The following is a 27,291-nucleotide window of genomic DNA, read 5'->3' as shown; positions in this document are numbered from 1 at the left end:
ACAGCAGCAGCAGCAACTGGTCTCTCTGCTTTTCACCCCTCCCCAGTCGGTTCCTAACATGGCAACTGGAGTGATCCTTTATATACACACCTCAGATTCCCTCAGATTGCGTGTGTTATGCTCAGAACCACTCACAGCGAAGGGCAGAGTCTTGTCTTTGCCGTGCCCTCCAGCCCCTCCACTGCCCTTGCCAGCACACCCGCAGCTCGCCGACCTCTGCTCTCATTCTCCACCTCAGTCATGCGACTCCAGCTGCTGCGGCCTTTTCTCTTTCCCTGGGTGTACGTGCCGAGCGTGCTCTGCCTGCCAACGTTCGTACTTCTCCCTTGCATGGAGTGTGCTTTTCCCAGCCAGCCACACGCTCCTCCTACCTCCCCACCTTCAGATCTTTCTTCAGATCATCACCGTCCCTGGGAGGCCCTCTCTGACCTCGTAAAACTCCGGTCCTCCGTCCCCAGCCGCAGCGTTCCCAATCCCCGGCCCTGTTGTCCTGCCTTTGTAGTGTTTGTGACCGCTGCCTAAATGTTTGGCCTGGTTCATGGGTGTGTGTTGCTTCTCCTCTGGCCTTTTCAGCCTGAAACTCGTATGCTTCATTTGAGGAATGTTTTCCTGCACTGTTTTATTAATGATTTGCTCCCTTCGGTATTTTCTGTCTTCTCTTTCTAGTCCCATTCTTCAGATGGACAGTTAGAATCAGTCCTCTCACTATTTTTTGTCTTCTGTCCTTTTTCTGTCGTCTTCGGTTTGCTTGCTTTCTACGAGATTTCTGCAGCTTTGTCCTCCGGTCCTTCAGCTGAGCTTCTCATTTTCGCTGTCATTGATTTCACAGAACTCTTTCTGTTGCTCTTCTCTGAATATTACTTCTTAAGAAATGACGTTCTTTTCTGCTTGCCATACGTCCTGTGAACTCTTTGAGGGTGTTACTGATCTTTCAAAAAAGTTTTCACCCGGAAGATTCTCTTGTGTCTTTGGAGTTGCCTTGTTCTTGCTTGGTCTCTGTCTTTTATGATGGGTTTTCCTCGAGTGCTGGCAATCCCTGAGTGTCTGGTCATAGCTAAGAGTAGGACAGTCTAGCTGATTACAAGTCTGGTGTACTTGTCAGTGTGGAATTCCCTGTGGGCTGAACTGGGTGGACCATTGGGGAACCCCGGTGTCAGTATCTTCACATCTCTCTTCTTTGGACTGGTCAGATTCTCCAGAGGACCATGATGGCATTTTCCTACAGGACACTGACCTGGCCGCCAGTTTGCTGGGCACTTGTGGGAAAAGGGAGCTTGCCAGGTGGTGCCAGAGGTACAGAACTGCCTGCCAGTGCAGGAGACATAGAGAGGCAGGTTCGATCCCTGGATCGGGAGGATCCCCTGGAGGAGGGCATGGCAACCCACTCCAGTATTCTTGCCTGGAGAATCCCAGGGACAGAGGAACCTGGTGGGCTACAGTCCGCAGGGTCACAGAGAGTCGGACATGACTGAAGAGACTTGGCACGCATGCACATGTGTGGGAAAAGAGGGCTGGGGGAGACGGCTGTCAGCATTAGCCTATAAACATGTCTTCAGGCCCCTGGTTTCTGTAGGGTGGCCCAGTGGTCCTCACCCTCAACTAAGCCTGAGGTCTTCTAGTCTGCAGACCCTCTGCTCAGCCTTTGGCCAGGGTTTGGTCAGGGAAGGTCTTACCCCTGCTCAGAGAGGAGGAGGGGAGTGGGGATCGGGCTCCTTCTGAAGTAGACTCCAGCCCACCCTGTCGGTCCTCCCTTCACCCCCGTTGCCAGAGGGACCTGGTGCTGCAGCTCTTGGGTTCTGTGGTGGCCCTTGATGGCTTCTCGGCTTCTGCTACTTTTGGTTTGTGATTCAGTGTAATCAGGTCTGCCGAGTCACTGTTTGTCCATCTCCTCTCCAGAGTTCCTGTTTCCCTCTCCTGCGCTCTCTCTCTGGGGGTTTATGCCTTTTAACATTTTAAAATTAATTTATTGATGTTTTTAGTAGGGTTTCAGGAGGGAACAAAAGTAAATGCACATGTTCAGTCTGCCATCTTTGCCTAAAAGTGTCACCCCTGGGATTTTAGGACTGTTTAAACCACTAAAAACTGTTTTAGTCGCTAATTACCATGATGCAGAGAGCTGGTTCTTAGTGTCACTTAGAATAGTGTGCCATCCTTCATTTGTCAGCTCAGAAATCTGAGGGTGATGCTGAATAATCAAGGCGTGGAGTGTGGCACAGGACTGTTAAAAGCCTGGAGTCTCTTAGGCTCCTAATTACCCGGCCGCAGTAGGAAGGTTACTTTAGAAACCGTAATGTGAATAAATCCGCGTGTGGGTTTGATGTACGCACATTGTTTGCGTCAGTGCTGTCTTTCTTGTCTGAATTGTAAGTCTCTGGGCCCAAGGGAAGCACTCAGCATGCTGTTGCAAATTTAAAAAAAAAATCATGCTTATCGGTGATCTTTTGTGTTTCATTATCACCAACAGTCAGGGCTAGAACGTTATCATCTTCATGTGCTTTAAATGCCAAGCGTTTCAGAAAGTTAGACACACTTGGGCTTGAAATGTGCAGTACTCAATTGTGCTATTAATGGTTCTAATCACTGGATTCTCTCTATTAGGGACAGTTTCATACCTGGGACATAATTTTACATCTGATATAGTTTTGATAATTTTTGAGTTTCAATTCACTGAGCATCAACTTGGAGTCACAAGTAACATGTTGGATATTGTTCAAAATGAAAAGAAGTTGGTCTAGCTTTTTTTTTTTTAATCTCCTTCATGAATATCTTTTTTTTTTTTTTTTTAAGTTCAACTCTTTATTGGCTGTGCCTTGCCGGATTTGGGATCTCATTTCCCTGACCAGGAGGGATTGAACCTGTGGCTGCTTCCTGCAGTGGAAGCGTGGAGTCCTAACTGCAGGACCACCAGGGAAGTCCCCTTTTCTTTTGTTCTCCTATTCTTGTTGATGGTGTGAACTACTGGAGGTTTTTGGGGAAGAGTCGTACACTTATGCGTCATGCCCTGCGTGGCTTCCAACAAACACAGCAGGCATCGTCTTTTCTCAGAAAAGCAATGTCACAGATTGTTTCCTTTTCCATCTTATGGACAATGGTTACTAATTAGTAATAATTTCTATTTCTTCCAGTATCCTGGTCATTTGGGGCTTTGGTTTTCTTAAAGTGATCATTTTGATTATATATAAAGTGACAGGATGAATGTATTGCATTAGTATGTCATGGCGGTCAACTGCACTGCTTATGCTGTCTGTAAAAACTATATTAATGTTGAGCAAAGTCCAGGAGATCATTAAGAACAGCGAAGCCTAGCATGCTGCAGTCCATGCAGTCGCAAAGAGTCAGACACGACTGAGTGACTGGACAACAACAAATTGTTTTACAAGTCAGGACACGAATTACTAGATTTTAAAAATGTTATCTTGAAGCTGAGGGAGTATTAAAGTGAGTTTAGTCAACTAAGCACATTCAACAAAAATAAGGATATATTTGAAATAAACAATAGCCCAGCCTTCATTTTAACATGCAGTTTAAGAGCACGTGCTCTGGAGGTAGATGGGTCCTAGACTGTGCCCTGCCCCTCTTCTGGCTGGTTGTGTGACCTTCAACCCTAAGTCCCAGTTTTCTCCCCTTTATAAAGTAGGGAAATTAATAGTATCCACTTCGGAAGCCTATCAGGATTAAATGAGATGATGAATATAGAAGCTTTTGGCATACTGTCTGGTAAACATAAGTGTTCCTTAAGTACTGCTGCTGCTGCTAAGTCGCTTCAGTTGTGTCCAACTCTGTGCGACCCCATAGACGGCAGCCCACCAGGCTCCCCGTCCCTGGGATTCTCCAGGCAAGAACACTGGAGTGGGTTGCCATTTCCTTCTCCAATGCATGAAAGTGAAAAGTGAAAGTGAAGTCGCTCAGTCGTGTCCGACTCTTCGAGACCCCATGGACTGCAGCCTACCAGGCTCCTCCGTCCATGGGATTTTCCAGGCAAGAATACTGGAGTGGGGTGCCATCACCTTCTCCATCCTTAAGTGCAGTGTCAGACTTTATTTTTTGGGGCTCCAAAATCACCGTAGATGGTGACTGCAGCCATGAAATGAAAAGACACTTGGTCCTTGGAAGAAAAGTTATGACCAACCTAGATAGCATATTACAAAGCAGAGACATTACTTTGCCAACAAAGGTCCGTCTAGTCAAGGCTGTGGTTTTTCCAATGGTCATGTATGGATGTGAGAGTTGGACTGTGAAGAAAGCTGAGCGCCAAAAAATTGATGCTTTTGAACTGTGGTGCTGGAGAAGACTCTTGAGAGTCCCTTGGACTGCAAGGAGATCCAACCAGTCCATTCTGGAGGAGATCAGCCGTGGGATTTCTTTGGAAGGAATGATGCTAAAGCTGAAACTCCAGTACTTTGGCCACCTCATGCGAAGAGTTGACTGATTGGCAAAGACTCTGATGCTGGGAGGGATTGGGGGCAGGAGGAGAAGGGGACGCCAGAGGATGAGATGGCTGGATGGCATCACTGACTCAATACACATGAGTTTGAGTGAACTCCGGGAGTTTGTGATGGACAGGGAGGCCTGGTGTGCTGCGATTCATGGGGTCACAAAGAGTCAGACACGACTGAGCGACTGAACTGAAGACTAAGTAAGACTCATTAATACTATTCTTGATACACAGTATTAATATGTAGTATGCTTTATTTTATTCATATTCTATGGATTCTATCATTGCCGGATCATGTTAGAGTTTGAGGTAGCTAGATGATTTACTCTGAAACATTTTAGTTGTGATTTTTTTCCCCTTATTTTTTCCCCTTTCTTAATCCATAGTGTGTCCAGGACTGTTGCTGCTTTTGCCAGACCCCCATTTAGCAAGAATTTTGGAGCTGAAGGTTTTGGTGTTTGAAATGAACAGAGGGTTGAGGGTGAAGGGCAGCCACTCACCGGATGAAGGGGAGCAGGTCCAGGTAGGCTTTTCTCGCCATGTCTATTTGGGCACCAGACAGGAAGCCGTCATGGAGGAAGTCGCCCGCGTTAGTCAGGATGCCATGTAGGGCATAGAGGTCAGAGAGGCGTTTGAGCACCTGGTGAATCGCTGGCTGGCTTTCCAGTTTCTCCAGAGCTTCTGTGAAAATCTTCACAGTGACATAATAGAGGTGTGCCTACAAAGATGCAGAGATGCGTTAACCTCTGATTTCTGCCTCCACAAATCATCCCGGAAGCTTGGCAAGACTGCTGGAAGAAGGTTGCTGTGGCCGTGTGTTTCCCAGCAGTCTGACAAGCAGCCGCCTCTCTCCTAGCTCACTGCGTCTGGCTAAGCCTTTTCGACGGTGTCCGTGTGCGTGCTAGCGGCTGGTGGGCTCTGGAACTTGGCCCTTCGCTTCTCATTGTGCTTGGGGCAGTTTCAAGTTGGTTTGAAAGAAAGAATACAGGAGTGTTGGAGGCTGACCTGGGCCAGGGGGGACAGCACCGCTTTTCTCGAGAAAATAGCCGTTTATTGTCTGCCGTGTTCACTGCCTTGCCGCCTGTACCTGGGCCGCTGACCCCGTGCCGAGTTCGCAGCTGTTGGATGTGGTTAAGGAGCGGAGGTGCTCCGCCGCCCTCCCGGGTCAGATGCCTTGGTGCTCAGGCTGCACCCGGTGTGGCAAAGTTAGAGACCCTCACTTTCCCACTTACACCCTGGGTCCCTTTTCTCACCTGAGAGCCGCATCCCTGAATTCTCAGGGCTCTGGATTGAAGAGTGGAGTGATGAAGAGCTGCCCGAGGGTGCCCGCCTCTGCCTTATGGAGCAGGAAGGGGGCCAGAGAGAGGAGGGGCTCCTTGGGGCAAGGCTGAGCTGCACCCTGGCACCGTGCTCTGAACACAGTCAGCCTTAGTTTGTGACTGTATTGGTTTCAAGCTTCTCTCCTGTCCAGGTTGGGGTGGGAGTGGGATTTATACTCTGTAGCATTTATACTCTGTGATCGGTCATGTCTGACTCTTTGCCACCATTAGACTATAGCCCACCAGGCTCCTCTGTCCATGGGATTTCCCAGGCAAGAAGACTGGAGTGGGTTGCCACTTCCTCCTCCAGGGCATCTTCCCAACTCAGGGATTGAACCCACGTCTCCTTTGTCACCTGCATCGCAGGGGGATGGATTCTTTACCGCTAAGCCACCTGGGGAGCCCTGTTTATGTACTCAAGCTGGCTCTCTAAGTTTTACATCTATTAACTCATATAACCTTCACAATAATCCTACAAGGTAGATCCTATTGTTAGCTCCATTTTGTGGAGGAAGCGTGTGAGGCATCTAGAGAGTAAGTTCCTCACCTAGGCACTGGCTAATGAGTGGTAGCAGTGAGTTCTGAACCAGGGCAGTCAGTCTCTCGATTAAGAATTGGTAGCATTACTCGCTACCCTGTGTTGCCAAAGCCACCAGAGACTGAGGCTGGATGTTACTGGGCCAGGACCAGAACTTGGGCCAGGGTTTGCTCCTGCTTGCCCACCCCTCTGCCACTGTTCCCACCAGCCCCTTGTGTTGCTCTGCTGGGCACGTCTGGTTTCCAGATGAGACCCCATTGGGTCCTTGAGGTTTCTGTAGAGGACAGGGCCTCCCAGGGCCCAGAGCCCAGAAAGTGCGGGTTTCCCTGCCCATTATGACTTTAGAGGGTCGGCATCAGCACCGCCTTCCCAAGAAGCTGCTCATCCTTAAAACTGAGATTACGCGTCTCTCCCTCTTGGGGTCATGGGTATTAAATGAGGTAACCCCGGCAGGTCGCGCCTGGTGCCTTTGAAGTCAGGGCATGGGTTTGGAAAGCAGGTGAACAGTGGGCAGGTGCGGTTCCTTTCTAGGTGTCTGGTGAGACTGCAGCCTTTGCTTACCCTCTCCTGTGCTGACGGTGCATTGAACACAGCAGGCAGCACCTCTATGGTGGACAGAGTGGAATGGAGGTGGCAGAATCACACCCACCCCACCCATGCAATGAAGGTGATGGGCCACCAGGTGGCGCGCCTGTCTGCCTGCCGCCGGGAGCTGCTGCAGAACCCTGGTGGGCTCTCCCGTTCTAAGGCGGCTGTCTTCTGGGCGTGCTGCCTGAGGATTGAAGCGACCACCTTGGTTCTCCAGCCATAGGTAGGCCCAGAGTCCCAGTGGCCTGAGCTAGAGCTCAGGAGCCATTCTTAGCTCCATGCCACTCCACTGCTGTCTGAAGCCTGTCCCTTCTTTCTTCCACACCCTGAATATTTCATCCACCCATCATGCATCCACCCACTTCGCTCCTTGCCCTCTGGCAGGTTCATGGTCTGGGGCACCCTCAGCCCTTTCCAGACTGCTGCCTGCTCTGTACTGGCCTCTAGCCTCCAGTCCTCTCCTCCCCCTGCAGCCTGTATGATCCTTCTAGCATGAAACTCATCGCTACACTCCTCTGATGGAAACCCTGCAAAGGCTTCCCACTGGAGTGAACACAAAACCCAGACTTCTTTCTCACAGTGCTGTTGGAGGGGCCAGGCCGTGCCTATCTTTCCTTCTTGCCTCCCTCCTTCCTCTCCAGATTCGTCGTCTTCCTTTAGGTTCTCCTTGGAAGGACGTGCATTTCCTCCCAAACGCTGTGCCTTTCCTTGCCTCCACGTCTTGCATCTCCTGACCCCTTTGCTGGAAATCCTTCCTCTCCAAAGCCACAGCCTCCACCCACTGCCTGGCTGATTGCAGCTCGCCCTTGCAGTCTTGGCCTGTATGGTTTTTCTGAGAAGGCTTTCTGACTCCTTAAGGGCGGTGAACTTGGACCTGCTGTGGGACCTTGGGGCAGCCTGTATTTCCCCGTGGCAGTGCTTTCTTGATCGTAGCCATGCATGGCCTCTCTTGAGCCCCCCAGAACCCAGTCTGACGGCGGGTGTTGGAGTGCTCTAGTATTTGCTGGCAGACAGTGAATTATGCACAAACACAAAATACAGTGGAAACGGAATCAGACATCTATGGATTGTCTGTGGGGCTAAGGGGAGACTTGACCTGCTTTTCTCTCTGGGAGGAAATATTTGAACAACCTGAAGCAAATCCAATAACACTGCCTCATTACGTTTTTTCTCTAAGAGCTGCCAGCAAGACTGCTTTGGAGTTAAGTCCTTTAATTAAAATACCCGGGGCTAAAGGCTTGAAAGTGAAATGAGGGCAGCCACTGAGCAGGGCTGAGGCATGATGGCAGGTTTTCTCGGCCTGGCAGCTTGCTGGGGAAACAGAACGGGGCCCTTTCAGCTCTGGCTGACTGGCAGCTCACCTTGGTGGCCTGGACATGGATGACAGTGGTCTGGTTCCACGCATCGTGCTCATCGGCCCCGGCTTGCCTCAGCGTCTGTAAGTGATGCACTGAGTCCTTTATGAGCCTAAAGGCCGAAGAAAATAAAGGTTCTGTTTCTTGACTGAGTGGAGAAGGGATTGATGGCATTTGATCCCAGGATGCCTGGGGTCCCACAGAAGTAGAACAGTTCTATTTATTGACTGTTTGTTGGTGTTGGAAACCTAAACAATGTCCTTGTTGTATATAAACTCCTTAACCCTTTTAAGGGTAAGGCATTCCCAGTTTGCAGTGGGAAACGTGGAGTCCTAGAGAGGTTAATTAAGCGAGTCACGCAGTGAGGAAGGAGTTCATAACCCCCTAGCTGCGCCAGGCGCCCTCCCCTCTTTCTGATGTGGTCTCCACCCTGATCCCAGTATTTTCAGGCCACTCAGTTGACTGGCTTCTGTGCCGAGCAAGGAGAGTGATTTTCCTCTAAGGCTAGTTGAAGCCTGCCAGTCACCCACTGTGCTCCAAGTTCCACCTAAGGGACTTTAGAAAGGAGGAAAGAAAACCATCCTTTGTTCTCCAGACTACAAAATTGGTTATTTGTTTAGTTAACCTTTATTCTCTTATCTTCTGTTCCCTGCCCATCCGCTCCTGACCCTTGGAATTTGTATGCAAAACAAGCTATTTATTAGGCAATACTTACGTTGCTTTGTCACGGGATATATAAGCACATGACACATCTGAGTTCTGAGCAAAAAGCAATACACAGCCATCCCTTGCTATCTCTGGGGGGTGGGGGCAGGGAGAGTGGTCCCAGGACCCCCACAGATACCAAAACAGAGATGCTCAAGTCCCTGTATGAAACAGTGTGGTATGGTCACAGGCTCTGCGTCCGCGGATATGGAGGCCAACCGGGGTGGCATTTTAATTACCCCGAGCAGCCTTCTTTTGCGCACCCCTCCACTCCAGCTGAAATGTTACTTCTGTGAAGCCTGAACTTTGGTTTCTATCAGACTGGTTTACTGATGGATCCTCAGAGCCTGGTGGATTATTAAGTACTTGCTAGATATTTGTGGAGAAAATAGATGAATGTTCCAAGTTGCTTTTGATCTTGAAATAACTATTAACCATCCCTGGGATCACCGGTTGGGATGTAAGACCTCTTATTATGTACTGAAGCTGTTTTTTCCGGGTTGTTTTTGGTGTGCTGGTTGGGGAGGGCTCAGAAGGTAGTTAACTCCTAGGTAGTTAAGTCTCTTCTCCGTGGGACTGTCTGTGTTTGGCTACGCCCAGTCTTTATTCCCAGCCCCTGGCACATGTGGATGTTCTTGGAACATAGTCAGTGTCTGACAGTATTTACTGAATGACAGAGTGGAGGAGTCTTTGGTCTTGTCTATGTGCCCTGAAGCTTACTAGACCCTGGAAATAAACAAAATCTATCCTTTGTTATACTCATATTTTAAGCGTTATTTTTAGATTGTGGGATGTTTTGACCATGAAAGTACCATTATCCCTCTGTATCCAGTTTTCACATCTTCACATTCAACCAAGGATCAAAAATACTTGGGAAAAACAAACTCCTGAAAGTTAGTTCCAAAAAGCAAAAGTAGAATTTGGTGCACACTGGTAACTATTAACATATCAGTAACGTATTTATTCCTGTTCACATAATATTTACATTTTATTAGGTATTATAAGTAATCTGGAGATGATTTAAAGTATATGGGAGGGTATGCATAGGTTTTATGCAAATACCCATAATATTGCAAATTTGCAAATATTCCATTTTATGGAAGGGATTTGTGTGTGTATCCTGAGAGTTTGATATCTATAGAGATCCTGGAACCAATCCCCTGCCGATACAGAGGGATGACTGCAATGCTTTATTTATTAGTATTAATATTAGTACTGATAGCAGTACTAGTATTATCAGTATTACATTATATAATTATATATAACTATTGCATATATAATTATTATGTTACATTGTCATATATAATTACATTATTATGCTATAATATTGTCAGCATTAGTACTGATAGTTTTTGTTATTTGCATTGTATGGGTACATTCTCTGTATTTCAAACCATAATAAGAGCCTAAAGATTTAAAAAATTCCTTGCACTGGTTTGAGAGCTAATGTCTTCCTGTTATCTTGAGCAGGATGGGGAAGTGACAGGTGTGAATTTGCCTTCTCTCTGCCCCTCATGGCAGAAACCGAGAGGAGTGAGGAGGTTGGAAAAGGGGGCTGGTTTTTGGAAGAGTATCCAAGACTGTACCCCCCAGCCAACCCCAAAGGCCCTAAGTGTAAAGGAGCCTGCCTCCAGGTGGGATAGTTGGTTTCTCCGCATGGCTCACCTGACTGCCACGTGTGCCCAGGCCGTGGTGTAGAGCTCGGGTTGGAGGAAGTCGGCTGCCGTTTGGGCTGGACACCTGGCCAGGTCAGGTGCGGTCAGGTATGCGACAGACTGAGGGAGAGACCCCTTCGATGCGGAGCCTGGGGACTTCTGAGTGTTCAGGTAGCTCTTTATCAGAAATCTGGGGGGCAGAGGTACCAAAAGGTGAGAGGGTTGGGGGGCCCCATGGGACAGCCCAGCACCCCTCTCTCCCAGCATCGTGCACCCTTAGGCTCCCCATGGGAGAACCAGGGCCACCCACGCTCTTTCCTGGGTCCCTGCTGGTGGCTGCTCCTCACTCAAAGCCACAGTGCATCTGAGGCTATAATTTCTTTCACAGTGAAATGGGCCTGGAGCCGCAGACCTTGGCAGACATCTTCAGATCCTGAACGTAAAGCCTTTTGATAATGGAACAGAATCTTCTGTCTTGGCTAGGATCTTGTGATTTGGGGATTTATGACGATTATACTGTGACTGCGGAAATTAAATTTTCTTAGCTGATAAAGGGATAGAGGCAAGATTGCGAACGTGAATGGGAGAATTACAGGTGGCTCTTAGCTTCTTCTTTATGATAATCCAGTGATTGGAGGCTCTGGGCCAGAGAAGCCTGGATTCCCATGCCACTCCACTGAGACCTCTGTGACCCTGTAGAAGTCACTTCCCTTCCCTCAGCCTCCTTGCTTCCAGCTCTAGATGACGATGATAGTCGTCTGATGGGTCTGTGAAAACTGGATGAGATAGTATTTTCTGAGCGCTTGGCACAGTGTGGGGCATTTGTATTCCTTTTGTAATTTGAAAAAAAAAAGTAATGTTGTATAGTTACAAGTTTTTAAAGAAATGTTATATAGCAAATTTGCCAGTCCTTTCTCCCTGCCTGGAGAAGTATTTGCCCTCTGTAGTCCCCTGAGATGGAGGCACGTGAAAGGCCCCGTCAGCCACAGACGCACGAGAGAAGAAACTGCCTGTTGAGGGGATAAGGAATGAGTCATTCCTCCCTGCCTTTCAGGGTGGGGCCTCCGGCGCAGACCGTGCGCTAAACCTGGGCATGCCGCAGGGAGCCCCCCAGCACACAGAGAGAGACGCTCAGATCGTGTAACTGCTCCAAGGGAACGGCAGTTGCTGCCCTAGACAGAGTGGTGCCCTAGACAGAGTGGTCAGGGGGAGCATCTGGAGGAGGTATCGTTTTAGCTGAGACCTGAAGGGTGAGGAGGAGCCAGCTGGAGGGGAGTGAGGCCCCGCAGAAGTGAGCAGAGGAGGAGGTGGGGAGAGGATGGAGGGAGGCAGGGCCAGATCGAAAGGTCCTTTTAGGCTGCAGTGTGGGGTGTGGCCTTTTCCTGGGAGCTGAGGGAAGTGATTGAAGAATTGGGAGCCAGGGAAAGAGGTGATCTTCTTTAAGCTTTGAGAAGGTCCCTTGGCTGCCTGTGGAGAAAGGACTGAAGTGAGGCAGGTGGGAAGCCGCAGAGCAATGAGGAGACTGATGCTGTGGTCCAGGGGGCGGGGCTGGTGGCCTGGCTGAGGCTGCAGGGTCTGGGGAGAGGGGATGGATTGGAGACACGGTGTGGGAGCTGGGCAGCCCCCACGTGGCTTTCCCAAAGTCTGCTCCCTCCGTGGGCGTGAGATGATGCTTCAACCCAGGCAGCAGCTCGGTGGGGTCCCTGGGGGCCAGGCAGAGGCCTGGGCCTTACCTGGCCGTCTGCAGGTAGAGCACCGTGTTCTCGCCCTCATAAGTGCAGGAGGCCGTCACTCTGGTGAGCAGGGAGGGCAGGCCGCTCAGCTTCGAGTAGCCGTGTCCACCGCAGGCCCTGCGGCACTGCTCGACCCCCTGGGTGCAGAAGTCCGACAGCATGGCCTTCAGACCTGCGCTCAGCGCGTGAAGCTGCGAGAATAAGAAGGGGGTCAGGTGGCGTCAGGAACGACGTGCCTGCCACTCACAGAGCGCCCACAGGTGCTGAGCACCGCTCTGTGCGGTGAGAACTGTCTCCTCAGCCCATGACTTGATGAATGAGAAGACAAAGGCTCGGGCCATAGAGAGAGACAGTGTCACTGGAGGGCTGATAAGAACAAAGGATAAGTGTCCAGGCCAGTGTCCCCGGGATCTCAGGTAGAGAGTGCTTCCCAGGTCGGTCTCGCCATTATCCAGGAGCTGCAGATTGTCCCCACAAGCAGAGATTTTGGAGAGCTTGTCTGTGAGCGTGTGGGTCCACTGTCAACCCACTGTTTCGGGTTGTAGGAGTGGCCGCCAGGCAGTAGACCTGGTTTGAGTTTTTGGTTCTTGGAGACCCTTAGCCGTCTGTCAGACTTTTCAGGTCCTTGGGAGGAAGGGGCATGTCCCTTAACCTCTCTGTGCTTCACTTTCCTCATCTGTAAAATGGGTATGGTGCCTGCTGTAGCGTGGACAGATTACTGAAGCAATGCTCATAAAACACAGGGCCTGGACGGACTAAATCTTAGTGTGTGTGTGTCCACAGTCCTTTATCTGAGAGGGCCTTGGAGCCAGATGTGTTTTTGGAATCAGAATATTTTTTGAATTTTAGAAAGGTAAAACAGGGCATTTAAGGTGGATTAAATATAACACACTTATAGGAGCCAGGGGCATCTTAGTGAGCTGATTGATGTACTGGTATTTCTGCTGCAAAATGTATTCACAGCGAGTGGGATAAATCTGGGCAGTTGCGGTCAAACCGTGCCACCCGGTGAGTTCTACGTGACTTTTGGTTTTCAGAACTTTCTGAGTTTCAGAGACACACCAGGGATTGCCCCCTGTGTTCTGTACACCGTCTGTGATTACTTCATCTAACATATTTAGAGCTTCCTGGGGGCCAGACCTGGGAGGATTCTATGTCAGAATACGGTTCACCCGGGGCGGGGGGTGGGCTGGGATGTTGGAAATCTTCTGTGGGCGGGGAGGCAGGAAAAGCCCAGGGCGGGCAGGACTGGGGCTGTGTCCCGGGGGAGGACAGTTTCAGCCACGGTCCCAGCTTCTGCCCCGCAGGAAGCAGGTACCTCAGGCAGGAGTGCGAAGTCTCCGTCCAAAATGAAGCTGTAGGAATGGTGGAAGAACTCCAGGAGGTTGTTGGCCACGAAGTGGAACGCATAGGCCATGGCCAGCGGAGGAAAGAGCTTCTGCTGCTGCGTCTGGTAATCTAGGACCTTCGCCTCTGGGTCGCTGAGGGAAAGGAAAGCAGATGTAGAAGGTTGCTACCTGCCCCACCCACCTTCCCCGAGGCCATAAAAGCCTTAAAAATGACAGTTGATAACTCACTGCCAGACTTGACGTAGAGGGACATGGTACCACTAATAGCCTTAAAATTCCATCTCACATGAATACCCACACGTTTCACTGTAGAAATGCTGGTGTGTTTGCTGGTGGGTGCTGCCCCTTGTGGAGGTTTACAGAATTAGAGCATATGTACCTGCGAAAATCTGGCAAGTTCTGAATACCAACATACCTGGTCTCAAGGATTTGAGGTGAGGGCTTGTGGCCCTGAAGCCCGGGGTATTTGACCCTTGACCTTTCACTGTCCAGCTTCATGTGCTGTGTGCTGGGGAACACCGTGAAGCCTAGTCAGTACCTCTTAGGCTGTGAACGTGGGTTTGATGCAGTTCTGAGGTAGGGATTTCTCCTGCCTCATCCATTACTGTGTCCTCAGCGCTTGAGACTCTGGTCAGCATTTGGGGCCTGTGGTAGGTAACTACTTGTGGGTTGAGAAAAAGTGTGACCATGAGAGGCCTCCCGTTGGGGATGGGGCGAAACCTGGTGTCTCTTCCTCAGGCCAGCAGCCCCTCACCTGGACATGCACTGTTATAACCATCCTCAGGGCGTTTCTGCAGCCCATAAACCTGGGCCCCAGCAGGACGCCACTGGCGATACCGTCTTCCCAGCTCGCCTGTCACCAGAGACGACTCCCTCAGCCCAGGATTCTGAAGCCAGGCTGGCCGAGGTGCCTTGGGCTTGCCGGCGAAGGACCCTGGACTGAGGGTCTGGCGTGCCTCACTGCCCTGGAAGAGCATTCTTGCCAGGCCCATTCGTAGATGGAGAAGCTGAGGGACGGGAGGGTTGGGCGGCTAGTCTGAGGTCCCGCAGCTAGCGAGCAGCCGAGTTGAGGGTGGCCCCAGGCCTGCCTGGTTTCGCCCCTCAGTCCACTTTGCGTTAGTCACCTGTGGATCCTTGAGCCCATGGTGTGAAACTCCACCAGATTCTTAGACCAGATGTTCGCAAGTTCCGGTCCTGGTGGTCTCGCTCTTCCCTTTAGAAGTGAGGAAGTAGGCCTAGAGAGGGCAGAGGACTTGCCCAGGGTCACTTAGTGGAGTTGGGGCAAGAACCGCCCTGACCCCGCCTGTCTCTGCCCCACAAGTTCAGTCAGCTGTGCCATGTCCAGCCCAGCCTCTCTCCCTGAGCTCACACTGCAGCCCTGTAGGCCCAGACTCCAGTTTGCTGCATCGTGCGTGTGTGCCCGTGTGGTTTATTCTAGAAGATTCTTTGTCTACTGAAAATTGAAATGTAATGGGCAGTTCTATATTTTTTTTCTGGTGAATTTGATAACTGCGTGTGTGTGTGTGCGCCTGCATGCTTGAGGGAACATGGCTTTGTACACATACACATATTAAAGCAGGAAAACTTATGTTTTTCTCCTGTGGATTACCTGCTACTTTTAAAATGAGAAAAATAAGTGCAAATCATTAAAAAAAGAAGCAGAGGGTATAGTCAGCCCCTCAGTGCCGTGGAGTAGACAGAGTATTGGCCAGACACAAGCGCAGACAACAGAAGAACCTGGATGTGGACATACCACAGCCAGAAGCCGACAGCCACAACCAGACAGAACCGTCTCCAATACAGTCGGATGTCACAGCGGGCTTTTCTAGACACAAGCATTCACAGCTGACAGAACAACCTCCAGGGCCATGTTCACCCACAGCATGGCGCCCAGCCCATCAGATGGCACTCAGCCTGGCACAGCCATACGGGACCCGTGTGGACAGACTGAGTCCACCCTGGCGGTGCGGGGCAGACACTGACCCGTGTGGACAGACTGAGTCCACCCTGGCGGTGCGGGGCAGACACTGACCCGTGTGGACAGACTGAGTCCGCTGCAGGGCAGACAATGACCTACAGATACAGGTCGGGCCGGCTGGTCAGCCAGGGAGCCAGGAAGACCCCACAGACCGGATGGGCCAGGCCCAGGCGACTGTGTGTGCACGAGGGGGCTCACGTGTGCTCCTGGCACCCCACTCTGGCAGAGGGCTGGGGTCAGGGGGCAGACACTGTGGGACCGAGGGGGCCCCGGCTGCTGTGGTTCCTCTGGGCGCCCCTTGCCTGGGCCGGAGGCGGGATTGGCGGCGGATGACGGCGTAGCGGACGGCAATGGTGCAGGCCTTCTGCAGCAGCGGGAGGACCTCGCCCAGCAGAATGTCCACACGCACCACCACCATGCTGAGGTAGTTACTCTTCGGCACTCCGAGCTTGACATAGGTGCCATCTGGTAGGACCTAGTAGACGGGGGCCAGGCAATGGGTCTGAGCTGGGGCTCCCCAGCCTTCCCGCGCCCAGAACCGTGGGCCTCCCTGCACTGTAGACACTGGCGTCCTCGGGCTGCTCACCCGGAGTAGACCCAGCCAGCACCAGCCGTGTGCTGGTACGGCCATTGTTAAAACTGACACTCGCCTGTACTTGCTGACACATACCCACTGCCCACATGCCTCAGCTCACAGCTCCTCCCTGGTACACCCCAGACCCCCCACAAGCCACAGCTTCCCTCATATCCATGGTCATGCCTGGCAAAGTGGGGACCCCCCCAGAACTTCCTCCAGCACTCAGCTGATGTCTGTTCGAAGATTGGTTGTGTGCAGGCTGTACTGGAGGTGCGTACGCACACCATCCTCAACCTGTTTCTCTTTTCCTCACATGGCCTTGCCACCCTACCCCGTGACTGCTCTGCCACCTAATGCGGTGAGCATTTACTCTGAGGTTCAGCGAGGCCAAGTGACGTGCCCAAGATCACACAGCTCCAAAATTGGGACCTTACTCAGGTCTGCGGGACACTAGAGCCCCTCTGGGAGGGATGCCCCAAACCCAACTCTCTAGAGAAGGACCCAGGGGCAGCAGCAGCTTTCTGTGGGGTGTCTCTGCACCCTCGCAGGCAATGCAGGCTTGCGCCCTCCCCAGGACCCACCTGTGCGAAGCGATTCAGCATGTTCTCCCTGGGGATGCGCACGTGGTCCAGTTTGAGGAAGCCATTATCCGTGTGTTCAAAGTCCATCTTGGGCCCAATGTCCCCAATGGTGATCCCTAGGAGGATACGGAGGAAGGGGTGGCCGTCAGTTGAGGGGTTGTATGTCAGCACACAGCCACATGCTGGCTCCTCCGAGCCTCACAGTGGCCCATGGCGTTGGGGTTATCACAGCTGCTGCAGGTGAGCAGGCTGAGGTCAGGTGCTCAATCTTGCTCGTATCCACCCAGCCTGTTAGAGCCAGGTCTGTGCAACTGGACCGGTCCCTGCCCAAGGGAGACAGGCCCCAGTTTCCCCCATGGACCTCTGGGGCCCAGGACAGGGAGGCCTGGTGGGGTCTTCTGGCAGGGGTCCTAGAGGAAGGAGCAGGAGCTTACCTGGCAGCGGGCTGTGGTCGTCGAGGCTCCGGATGGGGACAATAAAGGCATGCATGCCCTGCCGGGCTCCAGAGCAAATCAGCTGGGCCTGGACCAGGGCATGGGTGGCTGACCGTCCCACTGCAGGCAGAGAGGGGAGAAACCCAGTGTGACCCCTCATGTTACAGAGGAGCAGGCCAAACCTCCCCATCGGGACCCTGGAGGAGGGCCCAGTCTGTGAGGAGGACCAGTGTGGTGGCTTGGGGGTGGGGGATGCTCTGTGAGGCTGGAGTGGGGCTTTGTTTGGTCTGCCTAGGAGGGTGGGGGTTGGGGAGGCTGGAGGGCAAAGAGTATTTTCCAGGGGAGCCACACAGGCCAGAGTGCAAAGCAGAGGGAGCAGCATGTTCAGAAGCTTGGGGACCAGGTCAGCCTGGTGGGTCCCAGGTCGTGGAGTTGGTGGAGCCAGGGAAGCTTAGGGGTGCTTAGTCAGGATACCCCTCAGTTTATACAGCCTCCATTCATCCTTGGAAATGACTGGAACCACCCCCAAGAACTTTAGTGTGAGTGTCTCGCTTTAGAATGGACAGAGTTGGAGGGATTTATGGAGAGTTGGTGGCTGGGGCTACAGAGAGTTCCGTCTAAATGTTTGGTTTGTATAGCAGCCACCCTGCGATACACGGGCAGAGTCCCCATGGGCTCGGGAAAGGAGGAAGGCTGATGGAGATCTTAAGAGGGCCCATTGCCCTCCATCCCTTCTGGCTGCTCTTCTAAAGGCAAAGCTTGACAAAGGCTATGGATTTTAATGAAAATGCCCTGAATGGAGCAATCTGGGAAAGCTTGGCATCTTTTAAAACTTGATCCTGCCACAGTCTTCTGACTGAAGTACGTGCTCTTGATTATTTTCTTTGGGATCAGGGGGACAGGATTTTTACATCATGGCTGCGGGGGGGAACGTATGTAAGGATCTGTGGTCAGAACACGGGTCCCAAATCGCAGGGAGATGTGTGCCTTGCTGCCCCCACCCCAGCAGGTGGGCACCTTTGAGACCTCAAAGAGTCACTGATTGCAAAGAGAGGGAGCTACCCTCAAAGAACCAAACAAATCTAGCAGTGACTTGCAAAAGGCATTGTGACAAAAGCAAGCTATTTTTTTTTGCTCCCTGTCCTCAAAAACCTATCAATGACCCTCTGTGCCATCAACCTGATAGTAGTGAATACAGATAACCAGCATTTCCAGTCTTTGCGGGCAGGTGTGCCCAAGTCCCATTTTCCAGAAAAGGAAACTGCGGCTGAGAGAATAGAGGGCTGTGCCCAAGGGCACCGACCTGAAGGAGGCTGAGCTCAGGCTTGAACCCTGCCTGATTTCAGGGTCCCTTCTTCCCTGCAGTTTTGTCAGTGGTCGCTGCTCTCTTATTTCTCTGGCCTCTCTCTCTCCACTGGTCTCTCCTCTCAGTATTCATCCCTCTCTGCTTGCCTCACCTCTCTCTCTCCCCCCTCTCTCTCTCTCTCTGCTTTAGTTGGACTGCTCACGTGTGTTATATCTTTTTTTTCCAAAGACAAGTGAAACTCGCTCAGTTGTGTCCAACTCTTTGCGACCCCATGGACTATACACTCCATGGAATTCTCCAGGCCAGAATACTGGCATGGGTAACCTTTTCCTTCTAGAGGGGATCTTCCCAACCCAGGGATCGAACCTGGGTCTCCTGCAATGCAGGCAGATTCTCTATCAACTGAGCTACGAGGGAAGCCGCTTTCCAAAGAAGTATTCTCAAATCAGAGGAAGAGGGCCCTGGTGGAACCCGGCTCCTCGGGATTTGGCAAACCGCCCACACTCGGGGAGGCATCGGGTGGGGGCGCAGCCTCCACCCACTGTCCGCAGGGGTGATGTGCCGCCAGTGGCCTGATGGACACTGGGGTGTCCAAAGCAGAAGAAGGCAGGCTCGTTTTTCTCACTGGTGTGTACCCTGTGCGCTGGCTGCTGGCAAGCTTAATCATTAACTTGGAAGACAAGAAGAATGGTGAGTGCCTGGGGCCAGGCCAAGTGTGTGTAGGGTGGCAGCGTGCACATGAGAGAGGCCTTGACCTTCATCCCCAAGGTTGGGGTCAGTTTCCTCAACTGTTTCAAAGTGCCTCTGGTGGCTTCTTAGCCACTCAGTGATGAAATTTTTCACATCCCAACTGTTCTACCACGTAAGAACCTGGGGCTCTGGGAAGGGACTTGCCCAATGTCATCAGCCTAGAACAGTGCCTCCGTCTGAGGTCTGCTGGACACCACCGTCAGCGCTATTCTGCGGTCCAGCTTCGCTGTCCTTGGGGGATGAGGGGGGATACTCACGGTCCCCAGGCCACCATTTGATGGCCGTCATCGTGGGGCTGTGCACCACAAACTCCTGGGTGGCTGCATCGTAGGTGGCTTCAGTCTCCAGGCCCTGAAGATACGTCCCTGGGAATCAAGGCGGGTAGGTAGACGTTGGGCCAGGGCGGGAGTCTGCTGGGCCAGCAGCGTCTGGGTGTCCCTGGAGCTCCCAGGCACCAGCCAGTGTGGAGTGGGGCACACTCCCACTCCAGTGTGTTCCCGGCATGTCTCTCCCTTCACTGGTGGGCTCTGCGGGGACACATGGCCAGCCCACGAGAGTGGGTGGTGGCTGACATTTCCAGTAGGAAGGACTTGTGCCACCACCAGTTCATACGGTATGTTCGTGTAAATTAGAAAAAAATCACCCCCTCTTAAGACCTTTACACTGCCACCTGCTGTGACATCTTGCTAGTATATCAGCCTGTGACCACTGAGATGGAAATGGGCCCTCTGGAGCTGAGCAGGGCATTGCCTGTACGCTGCATGCAGCAGCCCCTGCTCACCGTGCCCCAGTTCTGTCTGGGCGTATGTCCCCAGGATCTGGAACTTGCTGCAGAGTGGGTCCCACTTTGCAATCTGCTCCTCTGAGCCCAGGCTCCTGATGGTTTTCTGGAAGATGTGATGTATCGCGAAGCCCAAATCTCCAGAAACACTTCTGTAGGGGAGACACACAATGGTTGAACAGCCCAGCGGAGACAAGTTCCCCAGTACCCTCAGGCTGGCAGGGGGCAGGAGAGAAGGGACGCCTGGCCCTGGCTTCCCAGGAAGTGGTACCCTTGGCATAGAGCTGACTCACTCCCAGACCCTGATGCTGGCAAAGTGTGAGAGCAGGAGGAGAAAGGGGCGACAGAGGATGAGATGGTTAGATAGCATCACTGACTCAATGGACAGGAGTTTGAGCAAACTCCGGGAGATGGTGAAGGACAGGGAAGCCTGGCGTGCTGCAGTCCATGGGGTCGCAAAGAGTCAGACACGACTTAGTGAAGGAACAACATCAACAACCAGTATCTTTGCTGGGGAACATAGCTCATGGGCTGGGTTTTCTGGGGGCTCCCAGGTGGACCCGTCTCTGGTGGAGGCACCCTGCGAGTAAGCACCTGGAGGCGTACTGTAATTCACTGCTGCCTTCGGACCAGCCCAGGCGCTGTGCTAGCATGAGGATGTGGAATTTCTTCTTAATGGCGGCTTCGTAACGTTCATTCTGGGTCATGAAGTAATTATCCTTCAGGCTAAGCTCTGGTTCACTGTGGATGATGCTTTCTGTGAGAGGGACAGAGAACAGAGAGCGTAGCGTCCTGGGTGAGGTTCCGGGTACCTTCACAGCTTCCCATCCACGTGCCTCATGAGTGTGGAAAGGCAGTCAGACGCCACTGTCAGTGTACAGATGCAGTCAGAGGTCCTGAGATGGGGAAGCGACTCGCCCAAGGCTGCGAAGCTATGCCGTGGAAGAATAAGGACCTCAGGGAATACTGACATGTTAAAGCTTCCTTCATAGTCCAAAGGGACAAATCTCTAATAGTGGAATTTTAAGAGCAGAATTTGTTATTTGAAGATGTATACCGTGTGCTAAGTCGCTTCAGAGGGTGTCCGACTCTCAGCGACCCCATGGACTGTATGTAGCCCGCCAGGCTCCTCTGTCCACGGGGATTCCCCAGGCAAGAATACTGAAGTGGATTGCCATGCCCTCCTCCAGGGGATCTCCCAACCCAGGGATCGAACCTGCGTCTCCCACGTCTCCCGCACTGGCAGGCGGGTTCTTTACCACTCGGGCCACCTGGGAAGCCCATCTGAAGGTGGGACTGCTATGAAGGGACTGTCTTTCCAAGAAACGCACGTGGGCAGAAAGCTGGGGCTCCGTTCCCCAGCCTGCTCTTACCCACTTTCCTCCGGAGTGCGGTGTTCTGGGCGCCTCCGTCAAGGATGTTGGTGAGTTCCTCCACGTTGAAGGACTGCGAGTGCCTCTCGCTCTCTATGTCAGGATGCATGCTACTGCTCCAGGCGTCCCCCGCTGACACTCGGTGCACTGGATTGCCCTCCATCGCCTGGCTCTGCCTGGCATCGAGAAGAGATACTTCCAGCCCAGCTGCTCTGAGCCTTGGACTGTGCTGAGAACCTGTGTGCAGCACGAACTGCTCAGGGCCGAATGTCAGCTCAGCCTGCTTGGGAGGAAAGCAGGTTCCTTTAAAGGCTTGCGGGCCCTTCCTCCTGCACACCCTCCCCTGGGGCCCTCGGTGGTGCGCTGGGCGCTGTCCAGCGGGCCTGCAGTGACTGCTCAGTACCCGGTGCCGCAGTCAGCTGCGTTCCAGCTGAGGTTTCGACAGAGTCTGAGGACACAGCTAGTGTTCTGCCATTGCGGCTAGTGTTCTAAGCATTGCCTGCGGGGCGGGGGATTCTCAGAAAACATCAGTGAAGGTCATGCATGAAGAAATTTCACCTTAGGGAGGCGAGGTGTGTGGCCTCTAGCCACACTACTGGAGCTGACCAGGAACTGGGTGGTGTCCAGCCACAGAGCACACACTCTGTCGATGCTATAGCCGCACCTAGGGAGTGGGGAGGTCTCACCGGGGGGACCGGTGACCCCATTCACCAGTCCCAGGCTCAGCTGGCCCATTCCTGTGAGCCTGGATGGGTACTGTGGAGCTGAGGGAGGAAGCTTGCCTCTTGTCTGTGACGTGTTGCCCCCAAACCTGGGTGTCCCCCACAGCCACGGTGGACCCTGCATCCTTCACAGCACCCCCTCGGCCTCCTAGAGCCCCTGTTTCCCCACAGCAGAACAGCCCCCAGGTTGAGTCTCTCAGACCCCCTTGTCCGGCCACCCATCCCCTCTGCTAACCTCCTGTGCTGCCCTCGCCTTGCGCTCGCTGCCTCGGCGCCTCCGCCCACTCTCCCCGCGGCCAGGGTGAGCTCTGACACTGCAGTCTCCTCTCCTGCTGGCAGTCTGGTTCCGGGTGCTCACTGTTCATGGGCTGGAGTCCGTGCCCTCTGCCATCTCACCACCTCTCACCCACATGCCCCTTGCCCCGTATCCACGCCTCCCCACTCCCCTCCTGCCCTTTGCCCCCTGCTCTTTCCCCCACTTTTCCTAGTGAGCCCCAGCCTCCGGGGTCACCCCTTCGCCTCCCTGATGGCTGGGCCCCCTGGGAGAACCAGGCCCCCTTTTGGTTACCGCCCCACCCCGGCTGCTATTAGAGTGAACAATAAGGAAGGATTCCTTATTCATTCAAATGTCCCTCTCCCAAAGTGTGAGTGCCTGGGTGGCCAGCGCTGCTTTTCTGGGGTCCCCAGAGTCTAGCTCACAGGACGCCTGCTGTAAAGCTTTCCCACAGGTGGCCTCTGTTGATTCCCACTCTTCTTCACAACCCTGCAGATGCAATGGTATTATCACTGTTTATTAGAGAGGGCAGGCGCCTCGGGAAGAGAGGAGACTTTTTAAGGTCACACAGCCACCTGTGGCACATGGGATTCATGCACGGACTGAGTGGGGGAGGTGGGGAGTGCCACGGGCTGCAGACAGAGGGCCCGAAACCTTCGAAGAACCCCGTCATCTAACGCCTGGATCCCCGCAAGCCCTCATGGCCTGGCCTTGTCCCCTCTGCCACTTCCTCCCTGCGCTCCAACTGCTGCTCGCTGTGCTCAGATACACGCAGCCTCACCCCCTCCAGTGGCCAGGGCTGTGTCCTCCGCCCAGAACATTCTTTCCCGATGTTCTCACCGCTCCCTGCCTCCCTGTGCAACTCCTTGGTCTGTGCCATCTTGTCAGTGAGGCCCACCTGACCACCCCTTCCTCTAGCCTCCCCAGCCCCCCTCACCCTGCTCTGGGTTTCCTCTGCATCCCTTATCGTAACATACAAGATAATTTGCTCATTTACTGTTTTGTTGTTTGTTTATTGCTGTGTCTACCTGAGGGCCAGGATCTCGGTCACATTCGAGCCGTGGCGCTCATACTTGGCTCCCAGGGAGCGTCTAGGAGCAGGCGGCCGGGGAAGGACGGACTCAGAGTCCGTAGGGGTGGCGGCAAGTGCGCAGTGAGTTCCACTCCCTCCGGTGCCCCTGACTCACCTCTGTCCCATGCCTGCACGGTAGGCCTGGCCTGACCTCCGCAGCCGTGGCCCAGGCCTCTCAGCGCGGCTCGGCCAGCCCCTGTCTCCTCCCTGGGAGGGGCTGGACCACAGAAGACAGAAGGCGCTGTCCACTGCCTGCCAGGCTCCCTCTGCTGGGTGTGGCCGGGCTCTGCCTCGGCCGGGTCTGCCCTGGGAGGATGGCTCAGAGGGTGTGAAGTGGGACAGATAGCTTAGCACCAGGCTGGCCCAGCACCTCAGTGCCAGCCTCCAAGCCTCTGTCTTCCCCTTCCTCTCACTGCCCATCCGGCAGCCTCCCAGAACCTGGTCCTGGTCAGATGCACATGGTTTCACTCTGTGTAAAAAAAAAAAATAAAAAAACACCACAGGTTGTACCCAGAGTCAGAGACCAGGGTGCAAATCCTGGAGGTGTGCCTCTTGGGGGACCACTTCTCTTAACTCCTTTCCCTTAACTATAACTCACAGGATGAAGGAAAGCTCTTTTTGTTTTTTTCTTTTTTAAAAATAAATTTAAAAAGCTCTTCATTTTTGGCCGTGCTGGGACCTCATTGCTTCATGGGCCTTCTCGAGTTGTGGGGAGCGGGGGCCACTCTCGTCTCTCGTTTCCGAGCACAGGCTCTCGGGCGCTTGGGCTTCAGTAGTTGTGGCTCGGGGACTCTAGAGCACGATAGTTGCGGCACAGGCTTAGTTGCTCTGCATGTGCCATATTGGGCTTCCCAGGTGGCACTAGTGGTAAGGAAACTGCCTGCCAGTGCAGAAGTTGTAAGGACATGGGTTTGATCCCTGGGTCAGGAAGATCCCCTGGAGGAGAGCATGGCAGTCCACTCCAGTATTCTTGCCTGGAGAATCGCATAGAATGAGCCTGGCAGGCTGCAGTTTATGGGGGTCGCAAAGAGCCGAACACGACTGAAGCGACTTAGCACGCGTGCACGTGTGAAGGTTCGGCTTGTGCAGGATGCGCAGATTCGGTTATTTGTCAGTATTTATTTTTAGAATCCACGGTGATATGAGTGCTGGGCATAGCAGGAAGCCCAAACCAGCCCTGCCCTTGGGAATCTTCCAGACCGGGTCAGGGAGCTGCTGCGGGAACAGAGGATCCCATTAGGAATGGGCAGGCTCGCCTAGCTGGATACTCACAGCCGCTTCTAATGAACTTATAACTTTTCTGAACTTAAGGTCTCCTTGCCCTCTCTTGCTGCTGCTGCTGTTCCCAGGGTGTTCCTGCTTTGCCCGTCTAGTTTTTGTCTCACCACAGTGTCACACTCTTCTGGGAAGTCACGCTAGTCTGGATTAGAAACTCTGGGACTTGCTTTCTTAGCTCCAAGCTTTGGCTCCTTGTGGTATAATAAAAGTTATAGATTCAGCCTTTGCCCTTGGTTCCTGGCAAAGAGCTCCTAAAAATCCTTGTCATCTCCTGAGTGATAGAATTCTCTTTTGTATCCTGGCTGGGGGCCTGCACACACCTTCGGGTTGGGCGGGGGGAGTTGCTGTCAGACAGACCAAGCCTTAATAATGCTAGGGCTGGACTAGCAGTCCTTCCTACCTCCCCCACCGCTAACCGCCTGGCTGGGAGAGTTGCTGGAGACTGAACAAGTCACCAGTGGTCCATGATATAACCATTTATACCTGCATTGTGAAGCCTCGGTAAAAATCCCTAAAACAGTGGGCTTTAGGGCTCTTCTGAGCTGGTGAACACATGGAGACACTGGGAGGGTGGCCTCCCAGCCATATCTTGTCCTACCCGCCGCCTCTTGCCCTGCCTCCCCCCCCGCCCCGACCCCCGCACAGTGGCTGTTCCTGAACTGGGTCCCTTACAATAAACCCACAAATGCAATTCAAGTGGTTTCTGAATTCTGTGAGTCATTCTGGCAGGTTATTGAACCCCTGGGAGGGGGTCATGGGAACCCCTGAATTTATATGTAGCTGGTAGGTCAGAAGTCCTGGTGCCCCCGGGCATTTGCAGTTGTTGTCGGAAGCAGGGGCAGTCTCACGGGACTGAGCCCTGTTCCCCTCGGGTCTGCACTGACGCCCAGAGGCAATTCGAATGGAAATGTTTGGACGTCCAGTGTTGGGGAATCAGAGAACTGGTTGCTGCTGGGATGGGATACCTCATGTTTGGTGTCACAGGTGGAGGTGGAAACAGACACCACACCCTCGGTATGAGAAGTGGCTGTTTTTCCTTTAATTACTGGTTTTTGTCTGAAGTATCATTGAAAACAAGGACTGTGTCTGCTTTGCTCTTGGTCCTGAATGCAGTCCCAGCCCCAGCTCAGCAAGTAGTTCAGTTCAGTAGCTCAGTTGTGTCCGACTCTGTGACCCCGTGGACTGCAGCACACCAGGCTTCCCTGTCCATCACCAACTCCTGGAACTTGCTCAGACTCATGTCCATCGAGTCGGTGATGCCATCCAAGCAACTCATCCTCTGTCGTCCCCTTCTCCTCTTGTCTTCAGTCTTTCCCGGCATCAAGGTCTTTTCCAGTGAGTCAGTTCTTCGCATCAGGTGGCCAAAATATTGGAGCTTCAGCTTCAGCATCAGTCCTTCCAATGAATATTTAGTACTGATTTCCTTTAGGATGGACTGGTTGGATCTCCTTGTAGTCCAAGGGACTCTCAAGAGTCTTCTCCAACACCACAGTTTAAAAGCATGAATTCCTCAGTGCTCAGCTTTCTTTATAGTCCAACTCTCACATTCATTCATGGCTACTGGAAAAACGATCTTGGACTAGATGGGCTTTTGTTGGCAAAATAATGTCTCTGCTTTTTAACATGCTGTCTAGATTGGAAATAGCTTTTCTTCCAAGGAGCAAGCGTCTTTTGGTTTCATGGCTGCAATGACTTTGGAGCCCCCCAAAATAAAGTCTGTCACTGTTTCCATTGTTTCCCCATCTATTTGCGATGAAGTGATGGGACTGGATGCCATCATCTTAGTTTTCTGAATGTTGAGATTTAAGCCTACTTTTTCACTCCCCTCTTTCACTTTCATCAAGAGGCTCTTTAGTTCCTCTTTGGTTTCTGCCATAAGGGTGGTGTCCTCTGCATATCTGAGGTTATTGATATTTCTCCCGGCAATCTTGATTCCAGCTTGTGTTTCTTCCAGTCCAGCGTTTCTCATGATGTACTCTGCATGTAAATTAAATAAACAGGGTGACAATATACAGCCTTGATGTACTCCTTTTCCTATTTGGAACCAGTCCGTTGTTCCATGTCCGGTTCTAACTGTTGCTTCTTGACCTGCATACAGATTTCTCAGGAGGCAGGTCAGGTGGTCTGGTATTCCCATCTCTTTCAGAATTTTCCATAGTCTGTTGTGATCCACACAGTCAAAGGCTTTGGCCTAGTCAATAAAGCAGAAATAGATGTTTTTCTGGAACTCTCTTGCTTTTTCGATGATCCAGTGGATGTTGGCAATTTGATCTCTGGTTCCTCTGCCTTTTCTAAAACCAGCTTGAACATCTGGAAGTTCATGGTTCACGTGCCGTTGAAGCCTGGCTTGGAGAATTTTGAGCATTACTTTGCTAGTGTATGAGATGAGTGCAACTGTGCAGTAGTTTGAACATTCCTTGACATTAGTAAGTACTTGGTGGATGAGTAAATAAACAAAAGTTGGCTGGATGCACCAGTATTCTCTACC

At 52.4% G+C, this 27,291-nt stretch overlaps 1 protein-coding gene across 9 annotated transcripts in view; it reads right to left on the bottom strand.

The window, feature by feature from the left end:
- ACOX2 (acyl-CoA oxidase 2) overlaps nt 1-23,763 on the bottom strand; it is a 30,795-nt gene extending 7,032 nt beyond the window's left edge. The window contains exons 1-15 of one of the 9 annotated variants that reach the window (XM_061397402.1): nt 23,641-23,732; nt 22,016-22,121; nt 21,458-21,737; nt 20,679-20,841; nt 20,085-20,236; nt 19,561-19,668; nt 17,248-17,367; nt 16,814-16,929; nt 15,958-16,130; nt 13,647-13,809; nt 12,329-12,519; nt 11,189-11,371; nt 10,606-10,785; nt 8,242-8,347; nt 4,936-5,153 (exon numbers count right to left, since the gene is read on the bottom strand). In XM_061397402.1, the coding sequence (XP_061253386.1) occupies nt 4,936-5,153; nt 8,242-8,347; nt 10,606-10,785; nt 11,189-11,371; nt 12,329-12,519; nt 13,647-13,809; nt 15,958-16,130; nt 16,814-16,929; nt 17,248-17,367; nt 19,561-19,668; nt 20,085-20,236; nt 20,679-20,841; nt 21,458-21,737; nt 22,016-22,121; nt 23,641-23,651 (2,270 nt within the window). In that variant the 5' untranslated portion in view covers nt 23,652-23,732. The other 8 variants (XM_061397405.1, XM_061397406.1, XM_061397407.1 and 5 more) reach the window with 8 other exon arrangements.
- Nucleotides 23,764-27,291: the final 3,528 nt, after the last annotated feature.

This window comes from Bos javanicus, chromosome 22, assembly GCF_032452875.1.
Source record: "Bos javanicus breed banteng chromosome 22, ARS-OSU_banteng_1.0, whole genome shotgun sequence".
NCBI lineage: Eukaryota > Metazoa > Chordata > Mammalia > Artiodactyla > Bovidae > Bos > Bos javanicus.
The sequence above is the reverse complement of the archived record's forward strand: the minus strand, read 5'-3'. Positions and strand labels throughout refer to the sequence as shown.